The 26,536-nt window shown below is 45.4% G+C and overlaps 1 protein-coding gene across 2 annotated transcripts in view; it reads left to right on the top strand.

Moving 5' to 3' along the window:
* The window catches only part of AP2B1 (adaptor-related protein complex 2, beta 1 subunit), a 79,770-nt gene that overhangs the window by 45,737 nt on the left and 7,497 nt on the right, over positions 1–26,536 (top strand). Inside the window, exons 15-20 of one of the 2 annotated variants that reach the window (XM_010573552.1) lie at positions 8,026–8,067; positions 9,983–10,129; positions 11,413–11,558; positions 14,087–14,216; positions 22,847–22,931; positions 23,664–23,750. In XM_010573552.1, coding sequence (XP_010571854.1) covers positions 8,026–8,067; positions 9,983–10,129; positions 11,413–11,558; positions 14,087–14,216; positions 22,847–22,931; positions 23,664–23,750 — 637 coding nt within the window. The remainder of the gene's footprint in view (positions 1–8,025; positions 8,068–9,982; positions 10,130–11,412; positions 11,559–14,086; positions 14,217–22,846; positions 22,932–23,663; positions 23,751–26,536) is intronic. The other variant, XM_010573553.1, reaches the window with a different exon arrangement.

The raw sequence follows: 26,536 nt of genomic DNA, 5'->3' as shown, positions 1-26,536 counted from the left end.
TTTTTTTAGTGCATTTCTTCCCCTGCTTTGTTGGGAAGACTGAGGCTCCCTTACTCCTGCATGAAGCATGGAGTGGTGTGAGCAGTCCCTCTCTCCTCCTCAAACCAGACAGTTTACTTCGCTTTGGGCCCTTGTGCTACCAGAAAGTAACCCTGTTTGGTTGTGAATGCTGAGGCAGCTGCCGTCTTCTGTGTGTGCTGCTTTGGTGTCTCTTTTCCCATCCCTCCTGTTGTCTAAAGAGTCTTAAGTAAGAGTACTGGAACCAAATGGGGTTGGGGTCTGATCTAAGGAAGGATTGAGTATGCGTTTTCCCAACAGGAATTTGGCTAGTGTAAATTTTTTTAAGGGTCCCAGTGATGGAGTTTGTACCAACTCTACTGTTGATCCCTGTTTTCTGCTCATCACTAGGAGATCCCTTTTGGATCTCAGGTGACCTGAGAGAAGACAGGGGAACATGAGATACTCGAATGCAGAGTATTCTTTGCATTTTGCCTCTGGCATTATCTGTCAGCCTGAGCGGGGATGTAAGTTGCTCTACTGCCAGAGCAGAGCAAACCCAAACTCTACTTCCATTTTCCAAGCAACTGTTTGGTATGTAAAAAAAAAAAAAACCAAAAAAAACCCCAACAAACACCAAACCCTAAATAACCCTCTCTGTTACAGTGGAAGAAAATGGTTTGGGATGTGCTTGAGTTAATGCATGAAATCATGGTCTGTTGCTGTGATGGTGAGATTGCGTCAGTGCTGTGAGTGTCTCAAAGGCAGCTGAAGGTCTGGAAGAGGCTGCTGGCAGGATCTCTGCCAGTTTGTCACATTCACTCAGTGTCATGTGTTGATCCCCTCAGATACTTGTTGCAGCTCTTGCGTATTTGATAATACCTCCTTGTCTTTGGAGGGCGTGTCTGTCTTCAGAGCGATGCTTTTGCAATGAAAGTCCCAACAGGACTAACCCAGAAAAATCAACAGCAGCATTAACTTCCACGGCAAATGTCATTCTGCATTTCCATTTTTTAAACTGTGGGGTTTTGTTTTCTTCCAGGCATTTAAATAGAGACTGCATGGTGTAAAACTGGAAAAACACCAAATTAATATTGTTCATTTGAATTTTCCTCAGCGTTGCTAGATATTTATCCCCATGACCAGTGAGACTCCAGCTGCTTGATAAGTTAATTTCTTTAGTGAGTAACTCTTACCTCCGCAGCGAGTCCTGTAATTGGTATTAGATGTAACATGCATATTGTGTATGCACAGATGCTGAGCATGTGTTAACAATTTAATAAAAAAAAAAAAAAGGGGAGAAAAAGGGCCTTTAGTACAAGAACAAGATATGCTTTGCTTATAACCAGAGCAGACTCACTATATGACTTACGGAGAGCTGTTCTCTAGTGAACAGAGCCAGCACTGAGTCTGTTCCAGGTTGTGCCCCTGTCTGCTACTCTGGGCAGATCTTGTTCTTCTGCTTTGCTTGCTTTTCTGTAAAATGGTGACCAAGACCACTGTTACAAAGCTGTTTGAGATCTCCAGCTCCACAGTGTAAAGTAGTGATACCAGTCACTAATGTAGGAGAAGCAAAACTTGCTTGGACAGCAGATTGCCGGATGCGGAGTTGTGCATGCTGAGAGCTGGAGTTTGATGCTTTATCCCCTTAAAGCCGGCTCTTAAGTGGCTAAACTTCATGCAGATTATAGGCAGCCCTCCAACTCCTGGTTTACTGTTGATGCAGCGCTCTGTAGGATATCTGTCCGTGCTATAATGAGCCAGGGTCATTTTGCCTTTAAACCTTTTTGTGTGTTCATTTGTTCTGAAAATCCATTGGGCATGAGAGCTCCGTGCTGCCCGGCACATTGTGCAGCTCACTGTGAGTCCGTGCGTTTAACAGGAGCACGGCACTGTGGCCAGGAGCCAAGGAGGCTGGCTTTCAACCCGGGGGCAGAGCAGTAAATTTGTAGGAATGGACAAGCTTGGATTGTCTGTTATGTAAGGATTTTATTTAATACTCTAGCCACTCATCTACAAGAATATTATTGATTCAAGGCTGGCAGCTAGTCAGACTGATTTATGTCCTGAATTGTAAAGCTTTTTGATAAACACTGGATATCCACAGTATTCTGTAATACCTGACTGGTTTGGGCTGTTCCAGCTGGAGCTGTGCCTCTCTGTGTAATCAGGTTGGATATAGGGGAGTCTGACCCCCAGGGTCTCTTCTGCACGGTTCAGTGCTGTATCCCACCACTGTGCTTGCCTTGAAGTGTTGATGGAGGGCTGGGACCTGAGTGCTAGCTCATCCTCTCCCATGGGGTGTCCTGGGCTCTGGGCACCTGTAGGCTTAGCAGCCTGGAAAGAAACGCCTGCTCCAGTGGTCCTGAGTGCCTGCCCCATCCAAAAGGCTGATGAGCAGGGGCTGCTGGTGTCACTCCCTCCCTGTCTGACTGCTTTCAAGTGGAGAGTTCAAGGTCTGGCCTTAGCGGACAATGCCCTGGCTTGTTGCTTGTTGAGGTTTGATTAGGGACTCACCGATGTTTTATAAAAAAACCAAACAACTTCTACAAAGTTATTTCATATACTCAGAGTAGGAAGCCTCATGTAGTTGTGGAAGCCCAAAAGCGACCCCCAGTCTGCCCTGGGTGCCAGATTCCTCTCCTGGCTCTGCAAGTGACTTGCTATGTATAATCTTGGGAAAGTTACTTCATTTACCTTTTCCTGGAACTACAGTGTAAGTGTCTATGCTAGGTCAGCCCCAACATCTATTTATGCAGTGGATGTGATGCTTCCCCAGGGTGCTCCTCCAGCCTCTGACAAGGAGCTAAGCATCTCCTTTGATCTGGGCTGTTCTGGTTTGATCTAGAAATGATATCTGTTAGGATTTCTGACAAAGGGCATGTGTCCATTGCTGGAGCAGTGCTGATACGGAAAAGGAGCTCTTCTGGTGGGTTGCTCATTCATGTCTGATTTAAGGCTGCTGTTGCTGTAACACTAATGGGACCACCACAGCATTGTAGAGCTGCTTTTTTTTTACACTTTAGGAAATGAAAATGGTTAGTACTTAGTTTCGTTTGCTGATGGAAATCATTCAGCAAGGTAAAGTATTAGTAGTAAGTGCTGCTGAAACTGGTGACCGTGGTATTGGCAGCATGACCTGTCCTCCACCACCTTTGATACAGCTGTCCTTGCTTTGGACAGTAGCCCTTCTCCTCTGCAAGCCTGGCTTGGCAGTATGAAAACAGACACATAATATAGGCAGCAAACAAGGTACTGAAAATGCTTCTGTGTGAGCCACAGCGGAGTCTGCAATGAGATATCTACAGCCCATCAGGATGTCAGAGGATGCAGACCATGCATGATCTGTCCTGCAGTTAAGATGTCTCTAACAGGATTAGCCCAGATCAATTGGCCTGCCAGCAACTGTGCTCTCAGCATTTCAGTCAGCCCCGTCACCGGATTCTTGTTAGGTAAATGCCTTGTGTTCCTTGCTGCTGGGTAACTGAGTGCACGCTCTCATCTAGCTCCTTGAGCTGTGATGCTTAACTCTTGGTTTGGGGTGCGAGGGAGGGAGAAGGTATCAATTGTCCCCTGTTAACCCATGAATTATGGCTTCATGAAATGTATAGCTGCTCTGAAAGCCCTGGCTATGCTATGGACACAAGGCAAAGCAGTTGTGGAGCAGTGGTTGTTGCAGCTTCTGTCCCTGGCTCCACCCTCCCTGTTATTTTTTTGGAGCTCTAAATGCCTCACGTCATGTTGCAGAAGTGATTGTAACCCCTCTAGATCACATGAACACTTCAGCAGAGTCACTTCATTACAAGCTGCTGTTAAGATGCAAATAAACCCTCCTAATGCAGTAACTCCAGCACTGCTACACTTCATAAGTCAGCATAACTGCTTACATGGAGCTGAAATTACAGGGCAACTGCTCTTCAACTGCAGAGCAGCTGCAATGCCATCCAGGCCAACTAATACAAAGTAAAGACGTCGATGCAGTTTAGGAATAGGTGCTAGTACTGGTTTTGTTGATACAGGGTTGAGCCCAGCATCTTTTTAAACCCATGTGGCTGCTTGAGTGCTGTTGTGGCAGGATGGGTTTGAAGGGAATAAAGAGAATTCCTGTTTGAAGAACTTCATGTGTTTGGTGGCCAAGGCTCCCTGTTCATCTCTTGAAGCTGGCAGCTCTTCATCCTGGATAGAGACTTTGGGCTCTTCAGCAAGAGGCAAGCAGGCCAACTTTGGGCTCAGGATGAGGGCTCTGCAGTGCTACCAATTCCCCTTGGCCATCAAGTGGCAGCCTTCGTCCACCCCACCTTCACAGCGAGCATTTCAGCCTGAGTAGGGCTGACAGCTGTATTAACGTGGTCCTCTCCTCTGCGGCGCTGTTGCCTGCTCTCGCGTAAGGCAGGTTCACGATGTCCTTCCAACAGGAGTGGCTGCCTGCCCATGAGATGAATGGAAATGGTTAACTAGAGCTGCCAGCCCTTGGGAATTGGTTCAGCAGCACTTCGTGCTTGACTAATAGCTGCTTCTTTCCTTCTGCACTCTGCCTGTCACTCCAGATGGGAGAGGACACTCCGTGGGTAATTGGTTCCTGTTCCCTCTGTCTTCCTCCTTCCCTCTTACTCACACACTTCGCTGTTACGTCTCTTTCATCATTTTGAGTTTGGAATAAAGTTAGGTCTTGGGCATCTTGCAGGAGGATTGGGTAAACCAGACTTGTAGTTTCTGAATGAGGAAAGCATTGGTGCTAAGGCAGAGTGACAGGCAAGAAAAATGGAGAAAGGGACTTTGTGCTGCTGCAATGGGTAGTGCACCCCAGATCTGATGTGGAACTGATTAGTTCTATATTAACTTCCCCCCTTTAATTTCTGTTGAAGTAGATATGTTGTCACTTCCCTTTTCACTATATAAGTAGAGCCAGCTCTGCCTGTAGGGACCTGGTGAAGCTGCCAGCTCCTTTGAGCTCGCTCTGCGGCTTTGTAGCACACATCTGCAGTGCTTGGTCCCAAGCATAGGAGCCAAGAGAGTGGCAGGCTACTGTGTGCAGACCTCTCCTACGAGTAAAGCGTGGCTTCAGGAGGACCAGGTCAGAGCTTCCTGGCATTGGAAAGAATCTTTTCTACCACAAAGCAGAGATGTCGGGTGCAATTTAGAAATGTAAGGAGGGTCATGGTAAATTGTCTGAGCCAGTGAGGGGTTTTTTTCTCTGCCTTGTAGGGAGTGAGGGCTGGAGTCTCGACTCAAGACAAGCAATAAATCCAATTTCTAGTTTTCCCTCAAGGCCTGACAGCTAGGGAAAATGGAAGACTTGCAGACAACTTGAGGAACCCCAATATGTCATTCCTTCCCTCCTTCACACTGAGTACATGCAGATACCAGTGTATGGGTTTCTTCGAGGTTGGATTCCTAGCCTGCAGCTTCTTATGATGAGTGTAGTAGGAAATGGTAGAATAGTTAACATCTGGCTTGATTATGCAGAATTATTCAGTCATTTCCATAATACCCTTTGTAAAATGTTTGCTGCTTGATAAACCAGTCTTTCTCCTGCTTCAGACAACAGTACCAGAAATCCTCCCTGCATGCAATATTATCTGGAAGTGAACTGGATTCTTCACCCTTTTTTCTTTTCCTCTGGACTTCACTGCCTGTCAGTATAAAGTGTGAAGTTCATCTGCGTGCAAGACTATGAATAGGGATGAGGTGTAATAGTTGCATTTATTACTCCTCAGTGAGCCAGTAACAAGATGTAAATGATCTGATGTATTAATCTAAAACACAGCTTGGCTTAAAGAGCAGTCTGTAGAACAAAACTCTGCTCTGCCAGCCTGTTTCAGTGGGGGAGACCTGACAGTGTAATAAGCCCTATTTTATAAGCTCAGTATTAATTGGATTTGCATCCTCTGGCTGGCTTCCTTTGGTCTGTGACTGATTCTTTTGACTTGGGAATCGCTCGCTTTTATCTCCTAAGTAAGCTAAGAAAAACTGGACTTGCGCAATGCACTGCCATGGGCAGCAAGAGGATGGATTGCTGAGATGGCCTCATGCTGAGGTATGAAGAGGTGGCCGTTGCAGAAGATGAGGGATGTCCTATAAATTTCTGCCATGACTTCAAGTAGGGATAAACCAAGTCTCACACAGGAAAAAAGCTCTGAAGGCTTCTTAACTAAAGGCAAATTGTGTGTGATTTGTACTTCTCTTAACATCTACTGATGGTAGCTAATATTGCATCAGGTGACTCCTGTGGGGACTAGGGGAAGGAGAGATGCCAGGGGATAGAAGGGGGATCCAGAATAGCACAGGGATTTGTCAAATTTTACAGGTTTTTTGGAGGATAGTTATCATCTAGTAAGTCACTGTCTGTGACTTTGCTGCTGTTCTCAAGGCGTTTTATCCTTTTTATCTCTGCTTTGAGGGAGAGAAGTATGAACCTTTATGGTATCTCTTGACCAGCGTAAAATATATTTGCCATGAGATATCCCAGATAACAGGCTAGCAGGGACCAGAACAAAGTTAAATTTCCAAGTCTTTTGTGCAGAGGTAAAAGGTTGGAGCCTTTTTGGCTCTAAGCACAGACACTCCTGGAAGCTTCTGCTTTAGCTATATGGTGCATTTTTTCAATATCTTAACACATCACCGTATATTTGAACAACATACCTAGAGCTGAACCATTTTGTCAAATGCTTTTTTTTTTTTTTTTTTTAAAGCAAACAAACTCCCCAAACCCTAATCAAATGGAAGAGCAAAGCCATCTACGAGGCGAGCTGTGTTGTTCTGGTCTGCCAGTCCAGCCTTTCCTCCTACCTCGCCCTTGCACTTGCTTCATCCTCCATGCATGTTGTCAGGTCATGATCCTTGTCTGAATGTGACCAAAAAAACCCCTGCACTAGGCAAAAAACTACCATGGTCTTCTGAACAAATGCCTAGGACACAGATAAGCCTGGAGATGTCTCTAGCAAATAACCGCTGCAGATCTGTGCTTGTTTCCTCATGGCTATCAGTCATCTGTCAAGTGCTTTATAAATATTCACAGACATGATGTTGTACTCACAAACAGCACTTGTAGCCAGCTTTGGAGTCTGTCCTGATCACTGAATTCTCTCAAGCTTGTAGAATGGTGTGGATGTTTAAAAAATGGGCTTTATCACTGAGAAAGAGGTCTGGGTGCTTTGTAAAGGGAGTTCATGGTAGGACAGCTTCTAGGTGGGCTGCAGGATGGTTTGTTAGAAGGGTACCAGAGAGGATTTAGTGTTTATGGAGGGTTGCGCAGGTGGTACACCGTGGCTATTTCAGTTACTTCAAACTGTAGCCGTGTAGCTTGGCAGAGATGGTTACTGAAATATCTTAGTGCACCGTAGGTCTCCTTACCATTTGAGTGGCCCATTAACACATAAAGCTGTTTTTTTTTCATTTCTAAGGGAGGGGGGCATCTTCAAAGGGAAGGCAAAGCCCACCTATCTGAGCTGTTGTAATACCAGCATGTATCCTGTTCTCTTTCTTCCTTGTTGTTGAAAAGAGCCACATGTCAGAGGAATGTAGCCAAGATGCATTGTGTTTTCCCGTAGTTTGTAGCTGTTCCCTAGAAAACTAAAGCTTTCAGGAAGTGAGCTTCCTGTCAGTTTTATTTTTATTCCATTTCACAGTTACCCCACTGGGTTTTGTGAAGCTGCTCAGGACTGCTGGCAACCAGCGTGGTGGGTTGAAGGGAAAGCACTGATGCATGAAACGTGAAGAATTGCGCAGAGTTTTTGGTGCAGATGACAGGTGCAAGAGGGGATGAGTTTTTGTTCTTATTAACCTGCAAAACACTCCTGTCCGCAGTAGGTGCGTGGGGTAATTTCCAAACAGTTCTGCTCACACAATGGCAAAAAACCCCCTCTGTTCCCTGTGCTTTCCCATCATTGCGTTTCTGTCTGTCCTGTATGCGGCAAGCGAGTGAGACGTGCTCGCAGCAGTGCGGTCAACTGAGCTTCACTCCGGCCATCTGACACTTGGCTTAAATGAACTCGGTCTTTCTCTCCTCTCTCTCCTTCTCTCTTTCAGCTTGGCAGTGACCTTGGCGGGGGCATTGGAGGAAGCCCGGCAGTAAGTGCCATTCCATTTTTTTCCCCAATTTAAAAAGCTGCTCAAAGCTCAGGGTTTTTAAACATACCCTCACCCATTATGTGCTGGAAGATGCTTTAAATCCCTGAAAATGTTTGAAAATGGACAAATGCAACTGAAACATACAGGTCCCCACCTATATTGCTTTGAGTCCAGCTGCCACCTGGGCTTTCCTAAGAGCAGCCAGGGCCAGAGCTGTTGACTCTATCTGCTTAGCTCTTCTTTCTCAGAGCTTTTAGTTTGAGCACCAGCGTTAACGCTGGCAGTCTTGTGCAGTCCTTGTGCAACCGCTTTGGCAGCTGAAAGGCCAAGGATGCTTACCTTTCTACTCACAAAGCCTGTTCTGTTGTAACCCTAACCCAGTGTCACCACAGGCTTGTCTGAACTCAATGCTTTTCTCCTCCCAAACACCATGTAAGATTTTTGCTGGACATCAGGATCAGGTGCTCTGACCTTTCCTACTACGTGTGGTCAGTGCTAAACTCTACCTGCCACCGGCCTCCTTCTCTGTGCCTGTGCTTTGTGAGTGTCCTAGTGCCTAGAGCGCTTGCCAGGACATGGGAGACTTTCAGGCTGCTTCCAAAGCACCCTTGGCTTCAAATGCTTACCAGCTTCTTCCAGGAAAGCATGGGAAAAGGATGCAAGATGAATTGGAGATGCAGTGGGCAGGAGGGAGTGTGCCTCCAACCCACAGCCAAAAGCAGTCTCCTGGAGAAAGCTCCAGTCCCTCTTCCCAGGACTGTGTAGCCAGTAATTCAGTGAGGAAAGCATACTCAGTTCTGGAGTGAGGGCTTTTCAGAGATCCTTGTTGTGGCTGCAGTAATTCTCTCTCCTTCTTTCCCTGTAAATCTTGCATTCCTTTCTAACTTCAGCATGAGGCAGAGGAGAGCTGGTGGTGCAGTACACCTGTAGCCCCCAGGCAGTACACACCAGGACGTGGGAGATACTTAACTCTGTAGAGATCATACCTACAAAGCCAGGTCTCTGCCTTCCTGGGCCAGCATAAACCCACCAAGCAGTTCTATAAAACCACCGGTCCTCCCTATCCAAAGGGTTGATTGAAATACCACATCTCAGGTGGGTTCCTGAACACAGAACAGTGGTGAGACTTCAGACCCAGACCTGTCGTCAGTATTTCCTATTGCCTGCCTTAGTCATTCTGCCTGTTTCTGGGCTGCTGACTGGTGAATCCTATTCTCAAGCACGTCATTCTTCCTGCTCATAGTAAAGAAGAGAACCTGGGAGTCTAACTTGAGTGTGACTGTCCCGCCTGGAGCTGGGCACCTAAAGGTTAATATTGCATTTTTGGTGCCTTCATTTAAGTCCTGAGAGGGAAGGATTGCCCTTCTTGCAGAAAGGTTGTCCTCTGGCAGACAGAGACAGCTAGTTCTGCTTCATGTCATGAACCTTTTGGACCACAGTGCTGAGAATGCAGAGCTCTGGCTTTGGGTGGGAGTACACAATACGGTCATGACTCCCTTGCTATCTCTGGATATGCAAAATCTTGCAGGTTCCTGAAGACTGTTGTAGTTGGGGGAAGATCTGAAGCATTTTTTCTTTTCCCTGGGTTTATGTAGGGTAGATCCACAAAGCATATTGTCTTTATGAGAAGGAGAGAAGTAGAAGAATGATTCCTCTACAGTGGGAATAGATAACTGGAGCTATAAAAAAAACAATGTGAAAGCTATTGCATGGTTGAGGTGACAGCCGAGCGTAGGGATTAGTTGCCAAGAGCTTTGGAATTCAAATGCATTATTTAGCACTATTGATAATTCAGCGGGGAAGCTGCAAACAGCTTTAAAATATTTAGGATATTGCCCAAGTTCATGCTTTATTTAATAAGTAGTGTTCTTCATATGTGATGTTAATCAGTGCCTGTTCTTTCTAACTCCTCCAGGTGGGGCAGACCTACATTCCCTCCTCTGTGCCAGCCACCTTTGCCCCGTCACCCACCCCAGCGGTGGTGAGCAGTGGACTCAATGATCTCTTCGAGCTCTCATCTGGTATAGGCATGGCTCCTGGAGGATATGTGGCTCCGAAGTCTGTACGTAAGGAAAATGAACATCCTCAGTATGTTGCCTTACCTTAGGCTACAGGAAGTCTGAGATTGCTCACTTGTCCCCTTTATTGTGGGTCTCTGGTGCTATCAGGGCACCTTAGTTCAACTCAGTCCCATTAGGGATGCCCTGTTTTTTTTCCCAGGCAGAGTAACAGTGTATTGGAGACCATGTTAGTTGTTAGTTACAGACTTCTGTTTTTTTAGCAGTTCCCTCATTTTGCCTGTAACAATATTGCTCTAAAGAATGGCTTATATAAGATATGAGAATTTCAATTTTGTCAGAGCAGCTTTCCTGGAGACCTACTTCTTAGCAAGTTTCCCCAGGAAACTGAGGGCAGGATACAGTTTGCTACAACTTTCATAGAAGATTCGTTTATTTGGAGGAATCCAATATGATGGTGAAGATGAAATCATGTGATTGGGATGAGCATGCCGCAGTGTAATGCGGATAAATGCTCTGTTAGTGACAGAGATCGCAGATGCACTGACTGAAGCATGCTTCATGTGCAGGGTTTGTGAGATACAGAACGTGGTTCTGGTAACAGGCTGTGGAGCAGCCACAGGGTTAGCCTATCATGCCTGAAAGGGAATAAACAAAAATTAGCACTCTTATTAAATAGTCAATGGATGAATAAACTTAAGTCATCGTATGAAATCTAGGATCCCAAGGTAGCAGAGCATACTTGAAGCTTTTGGTCCTTAGCTGCTTGCAATTATTACACCATATGTAAGACCAAGTATGAAAGAACCCAGTAATTTTGAGCTAAGTAGTACTTCATTTTGCACCACTCAAATTTGGGTTTGGGTTTTTCCCACAAAGATGATTCGGGGATCCAGAACCCAAACAGCTAATAGTATCAGCCCTGTGATTTTTATTTGGTTCAAACTTTAGTATTGTCCTGCCTCTAGTAGCCCAACAAGTCCTTGGAGAAGCCTGTCCATCAGCAGACTTGGTAAGTCTCACATTAGTGTGATGGGCACAAGCTTTCACTGTTTCTTGTGCACACTAATGCTAGAGTATCTTTGAATTATGTGAGTGCTGTGAACAAATATGGATTAGGAGCAGCAAGCTTATTTCTCATTGGTGAGCTTGTTCCTTTCAACACCCCATGTTGTATCTTCCCTGCAGTGTTTCTTTAGTGTCTGTGGGCTTAATGTGCCAATGTAGCTGGATTTCCGAACTCAGGACTTCTCTGCTGTTTGGAAAACTACTTGTTTGTTATCTTCAGGCCAGATTTCTCATGCTGAATGACATCTCTTGTGTTAAGGTTTGGTTGCCTGCAGTGAAGGCTAAAGGATTGGAGATCTCAGGCACGTTCAGTCACAGGCAGGGACACATCTACATGGAGATGAACTTTACCAATAAGGCTTTACAGCACATGACTGACTTTGCCATTCAGTTCAATAAGAACAGGTAAGAAAACAACACACTTTGTCTGCTATGTTAAAAAGATTGCATGCTCCTATGAAAGGAGTCTGTCTACACTGCTAGATATAGGGAGGGCTTTTATGTAGGTACATAATGCAGTCATGGAAACAGCTGGATGATACAGCCTGAACTCTCCATCACACCACAGTTGTGTGAAAGGGCTGAAAATATAGACTGATAAATCTGTGAGGAAACAGGCAGCAAACGGTCCCGTCATTCTCCTAACTCTGAAATGGCATCTGCCCCATTTAATCTCTGCAGCGTTTTAAAGCAGCCTCATGAGTTGTTAGGCAGGTTAGTGGTTTTATAGCCAGTAAGTGCCCCGAGGAAAGCAAGAGCATAAACAGGCAAGCATTTGAGCTGCACAAATATCAATCCATAATGCCTCTACCTCCTGACTTAATTGCTGTGCTGCCCCTCAGACTGTCTGGAAGTATGGGTCTCATTAATAAAGCTATTTGTCAATGAAGAAGTTGCAAGTTAAGAGTCAATGGCACATGTTTTCCCTGTAATTGGCAGCAGAACAATTTTGTCAGAAGGAGCAGCCACTTGAATGTTTAGAGCATACAGATTGTTCTCAGAAACCCATCTCAGCCAAAAGACATGACATGGCAGTACAGCCCCGATGTCTTCCCACAAATAGCCTTCCCAGTTAGAGCTTATCGTGCGGTTTGCTGTATGTTATCTTGAGCAAGGACCAGGCTAGTTCTTATCAAGACTGTAAAGAATATCTTGTGACTGGAATGTTCCCTGTATTTCTTAATATCCTTTCACTGGAAAAGGGTTCGCTATACTAAAGATCCACTGAAACCATCTCTTTATATCACTGTTAGCCTTGCAAATTTGGGATTTCTTGGGACGAATAATATTTACTTACAAAAGACATTATGCTAAGTAAGTCTTAGTAAATGTTCTCTCTGGACTGCTATATTTTCTGGAGAGTTTTGCTAAGCTGCAATATGCAAATATTTCATGCAAATTGGCCTGAAAAAAAGCTGTTTTCCTTGTGATTTTTCCCCATACATCAAGCTGCATGTTCTAGCCACACCTACATGGTACTTCTCAAGGATGTAAGAAGTTTAAGTACTGTACAGTAAAACAGCAATTTCTTTTGCAGCGTATCAGCACATGCTCCCAATACAATCTACTACTATTTACTCTTCTACAAATACTGTTCTCCTGTCACTGCTTTCCACTGTGGCTGGTGCATTGGAAAGAGCTGCAGTGGGCTGGCTCTTTAGGTTTAAATATTAAGGTTTGTGACTGGGAAGTTTCTATTGCTTTTCCCCCTTTCCTGCTGCTACTAATCACATTCACTGCAGTCTTGGGATAAAGCTTTAAAAAAATAAAATAAAAGAAAGCTAGAGCTCTAGTGTGCTGTAATAGCACAGCCTCTTAGTAGCAAAATGCAACTTTGTTTTCCCTCTGAGTCTTAGGGAAAACACTAGGGCTTATGTCCCCCAAGGTGAAATGGCTGCAGAAGGCAAATCATGTGGCAAGGCCCTTGCTGACAATATTTTTATTTCCGCTCCCTAGAGTGAAAACTAAGGAGAACAAAGAATGGGGCGTCTACTGGTTTCTGAAAGTGACATACCCAATACACATGCGGCTGACTCTGTGCAGAGACAGTATCAGGTTTTTAGTGCATACAACAAAAATACACACCTATACATCTTTGGTCCTGTAAATGCTCTGTCACCTCTGAGCTAGTGTGAATTCTGCTAAAGAGAAACGCAGTCACAAGTGGACACCAAAACTATCTTATGCATCTGCACTTCCATCTGCTTTCGAAAAGAAGCCGGTACATGGTACAGAAGTGTTATATTAAATGTTAGCTACTTTTCCTCTTCTCCACTAAGTAGAGGTGCCTGTGGAATTAAATACCGCTTGGACTGAACGGGCAAGTAAACATTCGCTTTGCTATGGTTGTATATGTCTCCAGCTGAAGGAGTCTCAAACCAAGCAACAGAGCCAGACGCTGTCATTTTGGACCAGACAGCTGGCTGCGTTGATTCATTTGTTCTACAGTGCTCTGTTACAAACCACATACTCCTCCTTGGCTATCTATTTGTTCTGTTGGCTCCAGTTCCTTCTTCCATTGCTCCCAATGATATAACAGCCATGCAGTGTGTGATATACTCTATTTGCAGTGCTATGCAGCTCTGTAAGAGAGAGCCAAGAGGCCTGAGTCTGAGTCCAAGTGCCACTCCTTGCTGGGCAGGCTGCTGCTCGGCACATAGGCCAGTGCTGCGTGGGTAATGGAAGAGTTCCCAGATGCTTGTCTCCTGGGCAGGATGGTGCATGTTGTCAACAAGACCGACCTGATTGAGTTTCCTGTGCCTTGTCCTACTTTGAGTGTCTGCTGTTTTGAGCTGTGTTCCTCCCCTGTAGTAGTAACAGCAGGGGCAGCTCAGGAGTAATGGGAAGATGAGCCAGCTTGTGCTTGGCAAAGGGGGAATAGGTGTTGGGCAATGCAGTGCTGCTCTCATCGCCTCTGTTTTTCTCTTGCTTAGCTTTGGGGTCATCCCGAGCACCCCACTGGCCATTCACACACCTCTGATGCCAAACCAAAGTATTGACGTCTCCCTGCCCCTCAACACTCTGGGACCAGTCATGAAAATGGAGCCTCTGAACAACCTCCAGGTAAGGATTGTCTCATTCAGAGCAGTGCGGGGATCAGCAGGTGCTTAGCTCAGTTTGTTTGGCCCGACACAATGTGGTAAGACTCTAGTAACAGAATATCATGTGTATAGGGTAACCAGGCAGACCTCCTGGATTTGGGCCATGAGTCTGGCTGAAACTTCTTCCTATTCCCTTTTCTAGTGTCTCTTAGAAGGACTGAAGCAGAGACTTCTTGAATTTTGTGACTTTTGAAACACCTTAAACCCACTGCTTGCATGTAGATTAAGGTCTTTGCTCCAGTAACACTCTTCTGTAAACTGGGCATGAGGTTTGGTGGAGCTTATGAACTGAAGCTGTTCTGAACAGAGAAAGTGCATGCCTGTGGTGGAGCAGGCAGCGAGAGCTGTCAGCAAGAATTGAGGTAATTAAAGGGATTGCAGGAAAGATGGCAACTGCTGAGTGATTAATATTTCTCTAGTGCTCTTAACTTCCAGGGTGCTTTACAAAGGCATTGGCCCATCCCTGCCCCAGATAGCTTAATCCAAGGCAAATGAGATGTGTTCTAGGAAAAGCAGAGGAGAAATGACGTAAGCAGCTAATGTTCCATTAATGAGGCTGTTGGTGCACATCAGGGACAGCATTCTCTAGAAGAGGCCTTTTATCAGATTGGGCTGCCAATCTGATAAAGGCACGACAGATCCAGGGAGATGTTCTCCTCTGGTTTGGACCACAGACTGTCTCCGTCAGTCTTGGTGTGCCTCAGGGGCATTGGTCTTGAAGTACTCATCAGGCAGCCAGTTCTCCCTGGAAGGAGGCTCTTCCCCACTACTGCCATGTGCAGCCACTCTGTGGACCGGAGCTCAGAGAGTGACTCCTGGCTCTGCTCTGTGTAGCTGGGTCCTCCAGGATGATTTTCCCAGTATCCCAAAGATGTGGTTAACTTGCACCATAGCATGTCTCAGTCGCCTCAAGTCTCCACGAGATGTAACTAGGTTGGGTTCCTGTAGCGTAGCAGCCCATAGAGGGGAATGTTTTGAAGCAGCTCATTCTCTTTTTAGATTAAGAGAATGCAATGGAAGTTACTATTTATTCTGCCTGAGCAACTGTTTTTTTTCCCTTCTTTTGACTTCCATTCTGGGGCTTATGACTTATTGATGAGTCTTTGGGCAAACAGCTTGAAATAGCTTCTCTGGCGCTCAAACGAGCAGTCCTACACTCCGGCTCTGAGCTCAGTCATGCGATGGGGGAGCGTGTGGACAGTGAATGAATTACATGTGCTTGTCTTCCACAGAGGGCCCTTCCAGCTTGTGGAAAAGCTGGATTCCCTCTGCGTCCAGGTCATGAGGATGAGGTTGCATCACTGCATTTGGGTCAGCTGTGGTAAAATCTACCTCCTGCTCTGAAGGAAGCTTAGAAGTCTCTAGGAGGTGACGGTCCTGATCTGCCTCCATAACACTGGGGACTCTCTCAATGAGGCATTCTCAAGTTGCTGCTTCCTTTGATCAGGAAGGAAGTGAAGTATTTGGGTTATTAAATCTCTAAAGGAATCAGAACACAGTTTGTTTCTTGTAGCATCTTCTGCAAGAACAAAGCAAAGAGAAAACATGTGAGGAAACCTCCAGCTACCTTATATTGAGGCAGCAGAGCATTCATTAGTGCCAGACTTAGTTGCTAATTTGCTAGCTCTCTCATTGCCATAGAAGTTGGCTGCCCTTTTACAATTGGGGAAGCTGCCATATGGAGTAATAGTATATTTCTCTGCAAAGAGTTGAGTCATGATAGCAGATGCCAAGTTAAAAAGAGCACTCCCCTTACTTTTTTGACAGCAGTGGGTTTGATGGAGATCTGTCATTGCCCTGACAGCCAAGGCTCTGGTTTTGTTTTGTGAGTTCACGTAGAAATTATCTGTCTTGAAACATTCAGAAATCGTTTTGGTGACCTACTTAGGGAACAATTTATAGCATAATATAGGAGTAGAGAATACAAATGTTGCTGTATTCATTGAAGAACCAAAACACTCATCAAGTTGAATTTGCTTAATGCGGTTTTTCTGAGCTGGGGAACATTGAAGTAGATGCAGGACTGGTTTGAACCCCTGAGGACCTTATGTTCAGCTCTTATTCTGGTGGAGTTTTTTTGTTTTAGTAACAAGAAAAGTAAGTCCTGAAGTAACCAAACTGATAGCTTTCAACTTTTTGTCATGTTAATTAGAAACTTCAAAGACTAGTCGTACGTTCCTTAGGCAACTATTTCAGAAGTAATGAATTCAAGTCTTGTTCAGGTTATTTTTATTACCATTTCTAATCTTTCGCCCAATACAGCTGGTTTAATCTTAACATTTGTAATCACGCAAAGAAACTAAAATACTTGACAAGTTAACAAAAAAGCCATTTTTACAAGAAGATGAGGAAGACTGAAATATTTTCAGAGGCTCACTTAGGTAAAATATAACTGAAGAGTCTTCTGTTTGCCAGTCACCTTGCATCTTGTGATAATGAATACCAGCCTTCTCCCTCCCATCCCAAAGTAGTGATGATAATTTTCTTGACCTGTTGACTCAGATTCAACCCCCAGTCAAGCAGTGATTTATTCAAAGGATAAAACCAAAGTTAGACTTGACACAGCACTGTAGGCCTGAACAGACTCCAATCCCTGCTCTCTGGTTCATCTTTTTTACTTCTTACAGATTAAAAAGCTGCTGTCAGATGCCTTTGGAGTGTGCCTGTTACTAAAGAAAATCTGACTTAGTTATTTGTGCGCTGCTAACTTCTGCTGGGAGACACTCTTGCAGTGCCTTGTCAGCATTTCGGAGGCTACCTGGCACTCATGGGTGCTGTGGTCCCCCTGCCCAGAGCTGCCTCTGCAGAGCACAGCACTCGTAAGTGATAACAAGTTCTTGCCTAAAGGTGTGCGAGAGGCTGCATTGAGCTTCGAGTATTTGATAGCCGTGTCTCATTTGCCAGCCAGGGAGATGGCTGTAGTAGTTATATAGGCTTGCTTGGGTCCTGTAGTTGCCTTTTGGCAGCCCAAGGAGTGATACTCCTCTAATGACAGGTAGGCTATTAGGGTTGTACCTAGTGGAAGAGGTGGGGTGGGTGAGGTATCTTTGCCACCATGTGTGTGAGACCTTGGGCTCTCAAAGAGGAAAGTGAGTTCTGAAACAGGGGTTTGCATCGGTGAGGAATATTAACTCTTTCCAGATACTTCTTCAAGTCAAATTTGGAATAAGTGCCTGGGATGAGAACCTTTCTATGCTAAAGAGCACCACTGTTCCTAATAAATGGCCTTTCAAGGGCTGTGAAAGGCTGTGAAATCAGAATACCTGATTTGCTCATTTGGGTACATGAGAATTGCTCCCCTAACCCTGGAAATGGGTGAAGTGGAGCCAGCCTGCTGTGAGAGTTTCAGAGCTCAGGCCTGGCCTGTCATGGCACGAATATGATAATCTCTTCTGTGAGATGGTAACAACTTGCAGGAGACAATACAATTGAAAACAAGCTGCAGGGACTCCTGGAGCAGTAGCGAGTCTGCCTGAGCCTGGAGCATTGCCATTCTCTTGGGATCCACATTCAAAATTGACAATCAGTGTGTTGTGTTCCTCAGTGTTACCTGCTGTCAACTGCCAGGGCTGTTTGCAGCTACTGAGCATGCAACTGAAAGAAGCATAGCTTCAGTTTTCAAAAATGCCTGTAAAATGATCTGGCGAGTATTGAAAGGGAAGGATCTGCCAGCTGCATTTCTTCCTGAAAAGTGACACTTGGAAACACAGACCTCTCCCTTGCTGCTGAGCAGTGTGGGGTGCAGAACATTTTCATATCTTCCAATGAGTTTGGCAAAACATTGCTGTAAAGGCAGATGAAGGTGCAGCTTCTTCATTGAGAAAAGATCAGTCTTGCTAATGCACTAGATCATACTTACCCTTCTATGCTCAGTTCTGCTGTAACTCATCACCTGTGCTCCTCCACTCTTTGGTGTATCGCTTGCAATGCAGAACCACTGGAACTCTCATTCATCAGAAGTGTTGATGTATCTCAGGTCACAAATGCAGAGCTCTCGGTACTTGGAAACAGATTTCACACATTCAACTCTCGATAAAAACAAGGTTGAGAATCAGCGTAAGCAGCAAGTCCAGCCAGCAGATGTTCTCCCTTTAGAGCCTGCTTGATAAATGGCACAATATCTGCCTGTGTGTGAGCTGCGTCAAAATAACTGGACCAACCGCTGCAGAACAAGCTTGGGTAGTCAGATATGGAAGGTGCTTTCTTGGATTTGTTGCCTAGGTTATTTTTTCAACATCCTCTACTAGAGAGGGTCTTATTCCAGCAAAGAAGAGAACCCTCCTGGGAGCTCCCTGAATTAAGGACTCAGATCACAGCTTGGCATCTGCGGCCAGTTCCTATCTCAGCTGTGGAAAGCTGTTGGCTTGCCGATTAAGGGCAGGTCTGCCGCATGGTACAGCTCATTTGATTAAAATGTACGTTTTGAACTCCAAGTACAGCCAGGCACACATGAGAGCGTAACCCTCCCAGTAACTCGCTGTTCCCTGACGGTTGACGTAAGCGGCGTGCCTGGAGATGACAGCCGCAGCCAGGGGCGCAGCACCCAGCCTTGCTGTCTGTGCACAGCTCCGCTGCCCGGGCTCGAGACTTGTGCCTGTAGGTAGAGTATCTGGCTGGCAGCGGCTGTCAAGCGCCCGTAGGATCCTGAGAACCCTACCTGTCAAACAAAATGAAGTGAAGTAGCTAGCACTCCCTGGGGGCATCTGACAGCCAGAGCAGCAGACTGTCACAGAATAAACCGTGACCTTGTGCTGGCAGAGGTAAAAAAGACTCTGCATAGGAGAGTTCTTCTCGCCTTAACAGTTTGGCTGTTACCAGGCTCTAAAGCAAAACCCAACTTGAAGTAAATCCTTAATTTAGTGTAGGTGCTAATGGGATTCCAAGTGGGTATGTTGTGTACTTGCTGCTGATGGAAAGCATCTGTGTTGCTTTCAGACTTGACTTTGAAAGTCAGTTCTTATGCTCAAGTCTGGGATTTAAAGCATCAGAAACCTACACTATTGAAGAAAATAACTTAGCATTGTTCTTATGAGGTACCTCTTCCCCAAAATACCATGTGTGGGCTATCAGAGGGTTGCACTGCAAGAAAGGACAACAGAAGGGTGCTCATGCTTCAAGGTGAGCAAATATTTTCCAGGGATTATTTCTACAGGTGCTGCTTCCCCTAATCAGATCATGAACAAGACATAAGTGATTGGGAACCTTGTGCCAATTTTTAGTGGGTTCACACCTTTTCAGCAGTGAAGCATCCCATGAAAATCTGGCACCTTTTGACTTTATCCCTTGGAAGCTTTGACTAAATTCACAAGGTAGCAATATTACTTTTTTTTCCTCCTTTCAAAAAGATTGCTCATGGAAAGCCCTTTTTTACTTAAAGTGCTTCTGTTTATTCTATTTAAAATGTCTGAAACTGAAGATCTAGTTTAAGATTTAGTAGTTTGTGTCCAGGTCGGCAGGTTAAAGCTGCAGAGCCACAGGCAAAGTTAGTCTGGACTGGTGGATTTATTGAATGCAAGTGGAGGTTCCTTTCAAGCATGTCAAACCTGGAGAGACTTCTCAGCTACTGGTATCACTTTAGATGTCATTGATTGTCTCAGGCCAATGTTCCCACCTAAGGAGTGCTGGATTTTTTTGGCAAGTCACTGTTATTAGCTACTCAGTTTCTCATAGGCGCTGCTGTGGATCCGCTTTCTGCCTGCAGTTGCTTTTGTAGCCTATCAGATGGCATTGAATGCTCCTGATGTGGCAGTGCAAAGGTTGAAGCATGACTTTGGAAAGCTGTTATCAACTGGTCGGGCCTCTTAGCCTCTTCTTGGTGCTAGTTTCCCCATCCAGGTATCTGCAGGTACCTTTTCATGGACCAGATCTTGGGGACCACAGCACTAACAGTGCATACCTGGCTGTTTGGGGGAAATATGTGGTGTTGCACAATGAAAGCTAGTCTTTAAAAGCTTACCAGACTTGTCCCAGTGCTATAGGTTTAAAGAGACTGTAGCATTTTCCTTTCCTGTTTCCAAAAATGATTTGTAACAGCTGGTTTCTGCATCATTACAGATACTTGCAAGGTGACACGTGATGTCATTACTGAACCCAATGATGCAGTTTGGGAGGAAGGCTGGCGTGTGGCTTGCTTTTCTTTGCTGGGAAGAAATTGCACTTCAGAGCATCTTAATTGGGTAGCTCTCCAGAGTATAGCCAAAGCAGCTTACTCAGTATGTTTCTGCAGAGTTGAGAAGCAGGTCAGCAGATACCTTTTTATAGCATTCTTATAACTGTAGGGACAGGGTTAGCATATTAATTTGGAGTGTGCCTCTAGAACTGTGACTGGAGAGAAGGCACTGCTTTCCAGCCCTTCTTGTAAGAAACTGCTGTTGTATGGCAACAACAATTAGCTACAAAAGCTAAGTAATCTCTGTTGTTCTAAGGCAAGGCAATTAATCATTAAATCGGCGTTGGAAAGATCTTAGGTCACACAGTGTAGTCTGTGCTATGCTTTGTTGTTTTGCTACAGTTCCTCTTATTGAGAGCATTGTCAAGCCTGATTTTAAATACTCCAAGCACGGAAGCTTCTGTCTTCCTCAAGAGAATCTTTTGCTGCTTAATAATTCTCACTACCAAGTTTTCCCAGACGTTTAACCTAAATTTTCCCTCTTCTGGCTCATCTCCATAACTTATATCCAAGCATAGCGTCTGGAACGGCTACACTGCTGTCCCTTCCCCAGCTCTTCCCTCCCAGACTCAGAGGTGCATTTTTGGCTACTCACCCAGTCTGTTCAATCACTTTTGCAGAGGTGAATCAGCTAAGTCCATCCACCAAACTGCTTTTTACCCCTCTAGCTTTGGTGCCTCTAGCTCAAACACTAGACATTCCAACTGTGATGCCAGTGATGTCAGCAATCAAAGCAGGTAACAGCTCCCTATTACAGAGGATGACTTCCTTTTTTTTTCCTAGGTTGCACCATCATTTACATGGTTTTACTGGGCTTTAAACTAATCCCTTCTTAAGCTGGTTTGCGCTGTGGGAATTAAATATAAGCTGCTACCTTTAGTGATGGCTGAAAGTAGAAACCCCACAGACTGTCACATCTACCTTTCTGCTGTCCTTTGCACTTCTGGGACCTTCCCAATTGCTAGAAGAGTTTGTTCAGGAGCTTGATCTCCTACCACTTGTCCTCTGGCTTGCATGCATGTCTAATCAACTGACTTGCATTTGAATTCTCTGGTTTATTCCCCTCCCTTGTCTATCTGCAGCTGTTTTTACTGACATTTGGGGATGTCTTTCTAAACCTGCCACTATGGGACAATAGATTTTCTCAGCAGGACACTAATATATGTAATTATTGATGTGAATGGAGTTTGTCTTGGCATAAGTCTTTGTGGCAGCAAATTTATTTCTTTGGCTCAGCATTTAGCATGGTCTGGTTTGTGTTTCAGCTGGGTGACAAATCAGAGAATTCCTTCTGAGATTTTTCAAAGTAGCAGCTCAGGCAGCTCTTGAAATTCAGGGCTCCCCACAACCTCAATTCTAGGTCTCTCTTACAGGCTGTTTCCTTCGTTGCGAGCAATGGCAGGTGTCTGCTGAACTGTACTCCCATGACAGGCTATTGCTGTGCGGGATGATGTGAGGAGAGCGTGAGAGGCATAGAAATAAAGCCCAGAGCTACCTTTTTCTGTGCTATATTATGACAGTGCACTTTCTCAGACCTCCCGTTTGCTCCTGCTGTACCGTCAGCTCTCAGCCTGGGGAAAACTGAAAGTGAGGTTGCTCTGTGTTAGCAGAGATTAGTAGGTAATGTGGCAAGCATGTGTGATAAAAGGCAATCCAGTGCATCTCCCTGGCTGGTGGAGTTTAATGACACTGAGAATTAAGCCTTTTGTCAAGTGATCTTTTTTTGCCTGCCTTGATTGCTCTGTAGCAGGGCTTTCTTCCAGGAATCAACACACTGCATGTGTTTGCTATATAGCTTTCACTAAGGTAAAGGCAGGAGACTTGGGAGATGCTGCAAGAAAGGTGCAGGCCATAGATGTACTTCAGGCTTTTTAGAAAGTGTCCAGGGCTGAGACAGGACTAATCAAGGAGGTGAAAAATAAAGAAATGGGGATGAAGATAAAGAATATGCAGGGGTTTGAAGCTGGAGAATTACAAGAGTGAGATAGCAAAAAGGGATGATGAAGAAGCTCTTGTACAATATGACAGACATGATGGTAGCTGTGTGCAGCCAAGAGGTATGAATGCACCTCGGCGGTGGAAGAAGTGAGTGAAGGGAGAGGCTGAACAAGAGCAGAAAAGAGCAAGGATGCTGGCTGTGACCCCATCAGTGCAATTGGCTCTGAAGCAGTGTGGTGAAATGCTCACAGGAGAAGACTGAGCAGCTTTTAGTGAAAATGGAGTGAGCACGGAGGGGCGGGACTGATCCTTGTCTGAAAATACCTGGAAGCTCAGTAACATCTCTCCAGGTTCAGACCTGGCTTCTGCTTGGAGAGAGAGTCCAGGGTGCGCAGGCAGGCAATGAGGCTGTGCAAAATCTTGGGTTCCCTTTGGACTTCCAGCTGATAGAGATGCTTTAACCCCCTTTGTTTCTTCTATAACAGGTGGCTGTGAAAAACAACATTGATGTCTTTTACTTCAGCTGCCTAATTCCTCTCAATGTGCTTTTCGTAGAGGATGGCAAAATGGGTGAGTGCTTTTAGGTCTGTGGTCAGCTTTCTTCAGCCAGACTGCTTGCAGCGCCCAGCTGGGTGCAGTTGTCCCATGGCTGAGATTCACGTGTGCTTGGCCATGACCTTCATGCCAGTGCATCTCAACAGCCTGAATTGATGTGGTTTGATAGCCTGTCCCTGTTGTCCTGCAACTCCAATAGTTACCAAAACCCAAGTCCTCTGCTCTGATTCTCTCTGTAAGACAAGGGGTGGATCTGTTTTCTTTGAGGCTGATTTTTGGGGGTTTGTTTTGGCTTTTTTTTTTTTTTTTTTGAGGGTTTGATTCACTCAAATGGGTCTAGGATTTGCCCCCATACCACTTTCACTGTAATTCGTGTATTCCTGGTCACCTTTATTAAAGTGTTGTTGGAATTGGCTGGGAAGTTGCTTGAAAAGCAGCTTTTACTAACATAATCCTAAATGTGTGGATCTCCTTCCTTCTTGTCAAATCCTGCCTGTTCTTGGTTTGTAAACAGCGCATATGGTAAAGACTGTCTCTGGTTTGGGGGTTCCAAAAACCATCAAAGCTTTGCTGCTTTTACAGTGAGACTGAGGTTGTTATAGGAGCAAATCCTGGATCTGTCCACGGCAGGGCAAAATGTGACTAAATGCTCTTTTGTGTGTCTACCTTGTAACATTCTGCGGTGAATTAATTAATGCTACAGTCCTGTGAGGATCCAGGAGTGCTGATCGTCTTTCTTGTTTCTAGAGCGCCAGGTCTTCCTTGCAACATGGAAGGATATTCCAAACGAAAATGAGCTTCAGTTCCAGATTAAAGACTGTCACCTGAATGCTGGTGAGTAGCTTAATTCTACCACGCTGAGAGCACTTCTGATGTACAGTCACTAGACATCACCTTATGAACAGCATTGTCTATGGCTAATGGATAGATGGGTATTGCACTTATAAACAGAACGGCCTTGGATCCTAGGGCTTGTTTCAGTCAAAAACTTCAGCTGGGTCCCCGTAAAAGCACATTTAAAATCCCAGATCTTAGACTTTACCTACTTGTTTCTTCCTTTCATTCTGGATATTGTATTCTTGTTTTCTCTTTCACACTTTGCTTCTCTGCAAAACTGCTCTTTTTAAATAGAGCTGAATATGGTGTTGGGGCTGTTCAGCAATCTTGTCCTGCTACTGTGTGTTTCAGGCAAAGTGTTCCAGCCCTCACTAACCTACTGCATAATCCCGGGCCAGTCACTTCACCTTTCAGCATCTGCTTTCTTCTTTCTGTTGTGAAAGAGTAACCCTACATACACTATAAAATGTTTTGACATCTGTGGAGGACAGGCCATGTGAGAGAGAGTTTTGGTCTGCTGCTGTTAGCTGATATATTGATGTATTTTGATCATAGTCTGTCCCATTCAGCTCTGTGTTCATCTGTCTAGTTGCCTCTCTGAGCATCCTGCTTGTACGTATGACCTTACTACTGCTGAAGGATGAGGGAGTGTAAAAAAAAAAAAAGTGGAATGGGGCCAGCATAGCAGCTTTGCTCCTGTTCAAGAGGTTCTGGGCAGGAGCCAAGTGATTCTACCAAAAGCTGCTATGCTTCACAAAGGAAAAAAGTGTCCCTATTGATTACAAACTCCGTAACCTTTTTATTCTCTCATGTCTGCTATTACACAATGAACACTCTCTTGCTTCAGTTGCAGACAGAAACCATGGGTCTCTTTGTACTCATAATTATTACTATTTTGGAATGTAAAAGATGGAGCACGCAAGAGGGGAAAAAATAGCAGCTGTTGGACCTTATGACTTGATTTCACTGTGGGGTTTCAAGTGAGAACAACCTCTGTGCCTCCCCCAGTCCTCCCTCTGCTCCCGACCGAGCTTGGCATAGCCTCTCCCCCTGCACTGCAGTCCTGCTGCCGGTAATGCCTTCTGCCTTTGCCATGCCCTGACGGCACTGTCCAGAGCTCTTTACATCTCCAATCAGAAACGTTGGTAACTTCTCGTGTTTGGCACTGGGGTGTTGCAGTGCTGGTTAGCAGGGGTTGTCATTGGGGGCAAAGGTGGGGTCTGGGAAGATGAGCACTGGTAATCCTGCAGCCTGGCCTGTGTTCCCTTCTCCCTCTGGAAGAAAACGTTAGAAAATGTGGAGTGACAGGCAATGCTCCCCATTCAGGGAGGTTTTGCCAGCTCAAGACCAGATTGCTTGCTCAGGCCTGCCTGAACTGGTGATACTCAGTGGAGAACATGTTACTAGCTCACAGGGAGAGCACGGGAATGCCAGGCAGTTTCTCTGCTGTGGTATCTGCAGCCATTCCCAGGACTCAGGCGAGAAGAGGCATCTCTTGGTGCTTTAGCCAGAGCCCTGGACGCAGTGCCTCTCCCAAGCACAATCCGTCACTCAGGATGCTCGGGGGTGTGCAGGATCTGCCAGCCTCTTTGGCTTATGTGCGGTAGAAAGTGGGTCATGTCTCATAAACAGATTTCAAACACTTCCATCCGCTGAAGCTTCTGGTTTTGTGTTTCCGCTGCTGACACCTCCTCCCTCTTGTGACTATACTGGCCGTTTCCTTCCTTGACCACCTGGGCTTCGGCACAGAGCAGGCCAATAGCTTGCAGGAGGGAAAACTAGGGAAATCTTGTGTGCTTGTCTTAGTCCCTTGTATTTTAACTACCAATGCAACCCTGACTCAGTCTGCTGCTCAACTTGATTTCATCTAAGCAGTAACCTCCTCTAGTACAGGCCATCCTAACAGCATCAAGCCTCGTCTGTCCAAGGATCAGCCAGATCCCAAACCCTGTGGAGGGCTGGACTTCCAGCATCCTCAGGGATGGAGACTTCTCACAACATGGCAAGCGGCTAGTGGTGCACACCAGGGCAGAGGTGAAATAAGCTGAATGAGCTCTGATGACAGTTGAATCCATCTTGCTACTAGTTTATACCAGAGCAAGGGTGCGTGTCTGGCCATATGCTGCGGTAGGGCGATAGTCTTTCAAGGTTCACAATCTTGATCATTTAAATCCAGTGAAAACAGCCTTATTTTAAGACACCTCCTTTCTTCCAAGAATAGCAGCTCTGAGCATAAAATCTTTAGGAACTTGATCCTTGTGGAGGAGAGACTGGTTCATGTTCAAAAGACTCTCTGGTAGGAGATGCTTAACCAGAATAAAGCTCTCGACTTGGGCTGTCGGCAATTCTATTGTTCACTGATGAAATACTGCCGCGTGCAGCTCTCATATCGCTGCGTAAAATAAGGTACACAACGGCTGCCATGGCAGAGCTGCGCAGAACAAAGTCTGCAGATTTCTACGGCTCCTTACTAAAACTTAGGGGGTGCTGGGTTTTTGCAACCCTTCGACACAGACGAAAAGCTTCTAAGCGCCACCGGCTCTGCAGAGGTGTGCAGCCACAGTGTGAATCGTTATGCCTCCTCTCGCATCCGCTCGGATAAGTAATTCATGCCTAACGTGAGCCCACCCACTGGGTGGCGAGTTGCTGTTGAGGCTCAGGGATGCATCGCACCATTCATGCTTCGGTCTAACCGATTCCGGCCCAGTGACGCGAATTTAGCTGTGAGCTAAAAATACCTCTGCTCCCAGCTGATGTGCCCTAATCGCAGCGCTACCAGCCAC

Source organism: Haliaeetus leucocephalus, unplaced genomic scaffold (genome assembly GCF_000737465.1).
Source record: "Haliaeetus leucocephalus isolate CR32 unplaced genomic scaffold, Haliaeetus_leucocephalus-4.0 Scaffold395, whole genome shotgun sequence".
NCBI classification, from domain to species: domain Eukaryota; kingdom Metazoa; phylum Chordata; class Aves; order Accipitriformes; family Accipitridae; genus Haliaeetus; species Haliaeetus leucocephalus.
The sequence above is the reverse complement of the archived record's forward strand: the minus strand, read 5'-3'. Positions and strand labels throughout refer to the sequence as shown.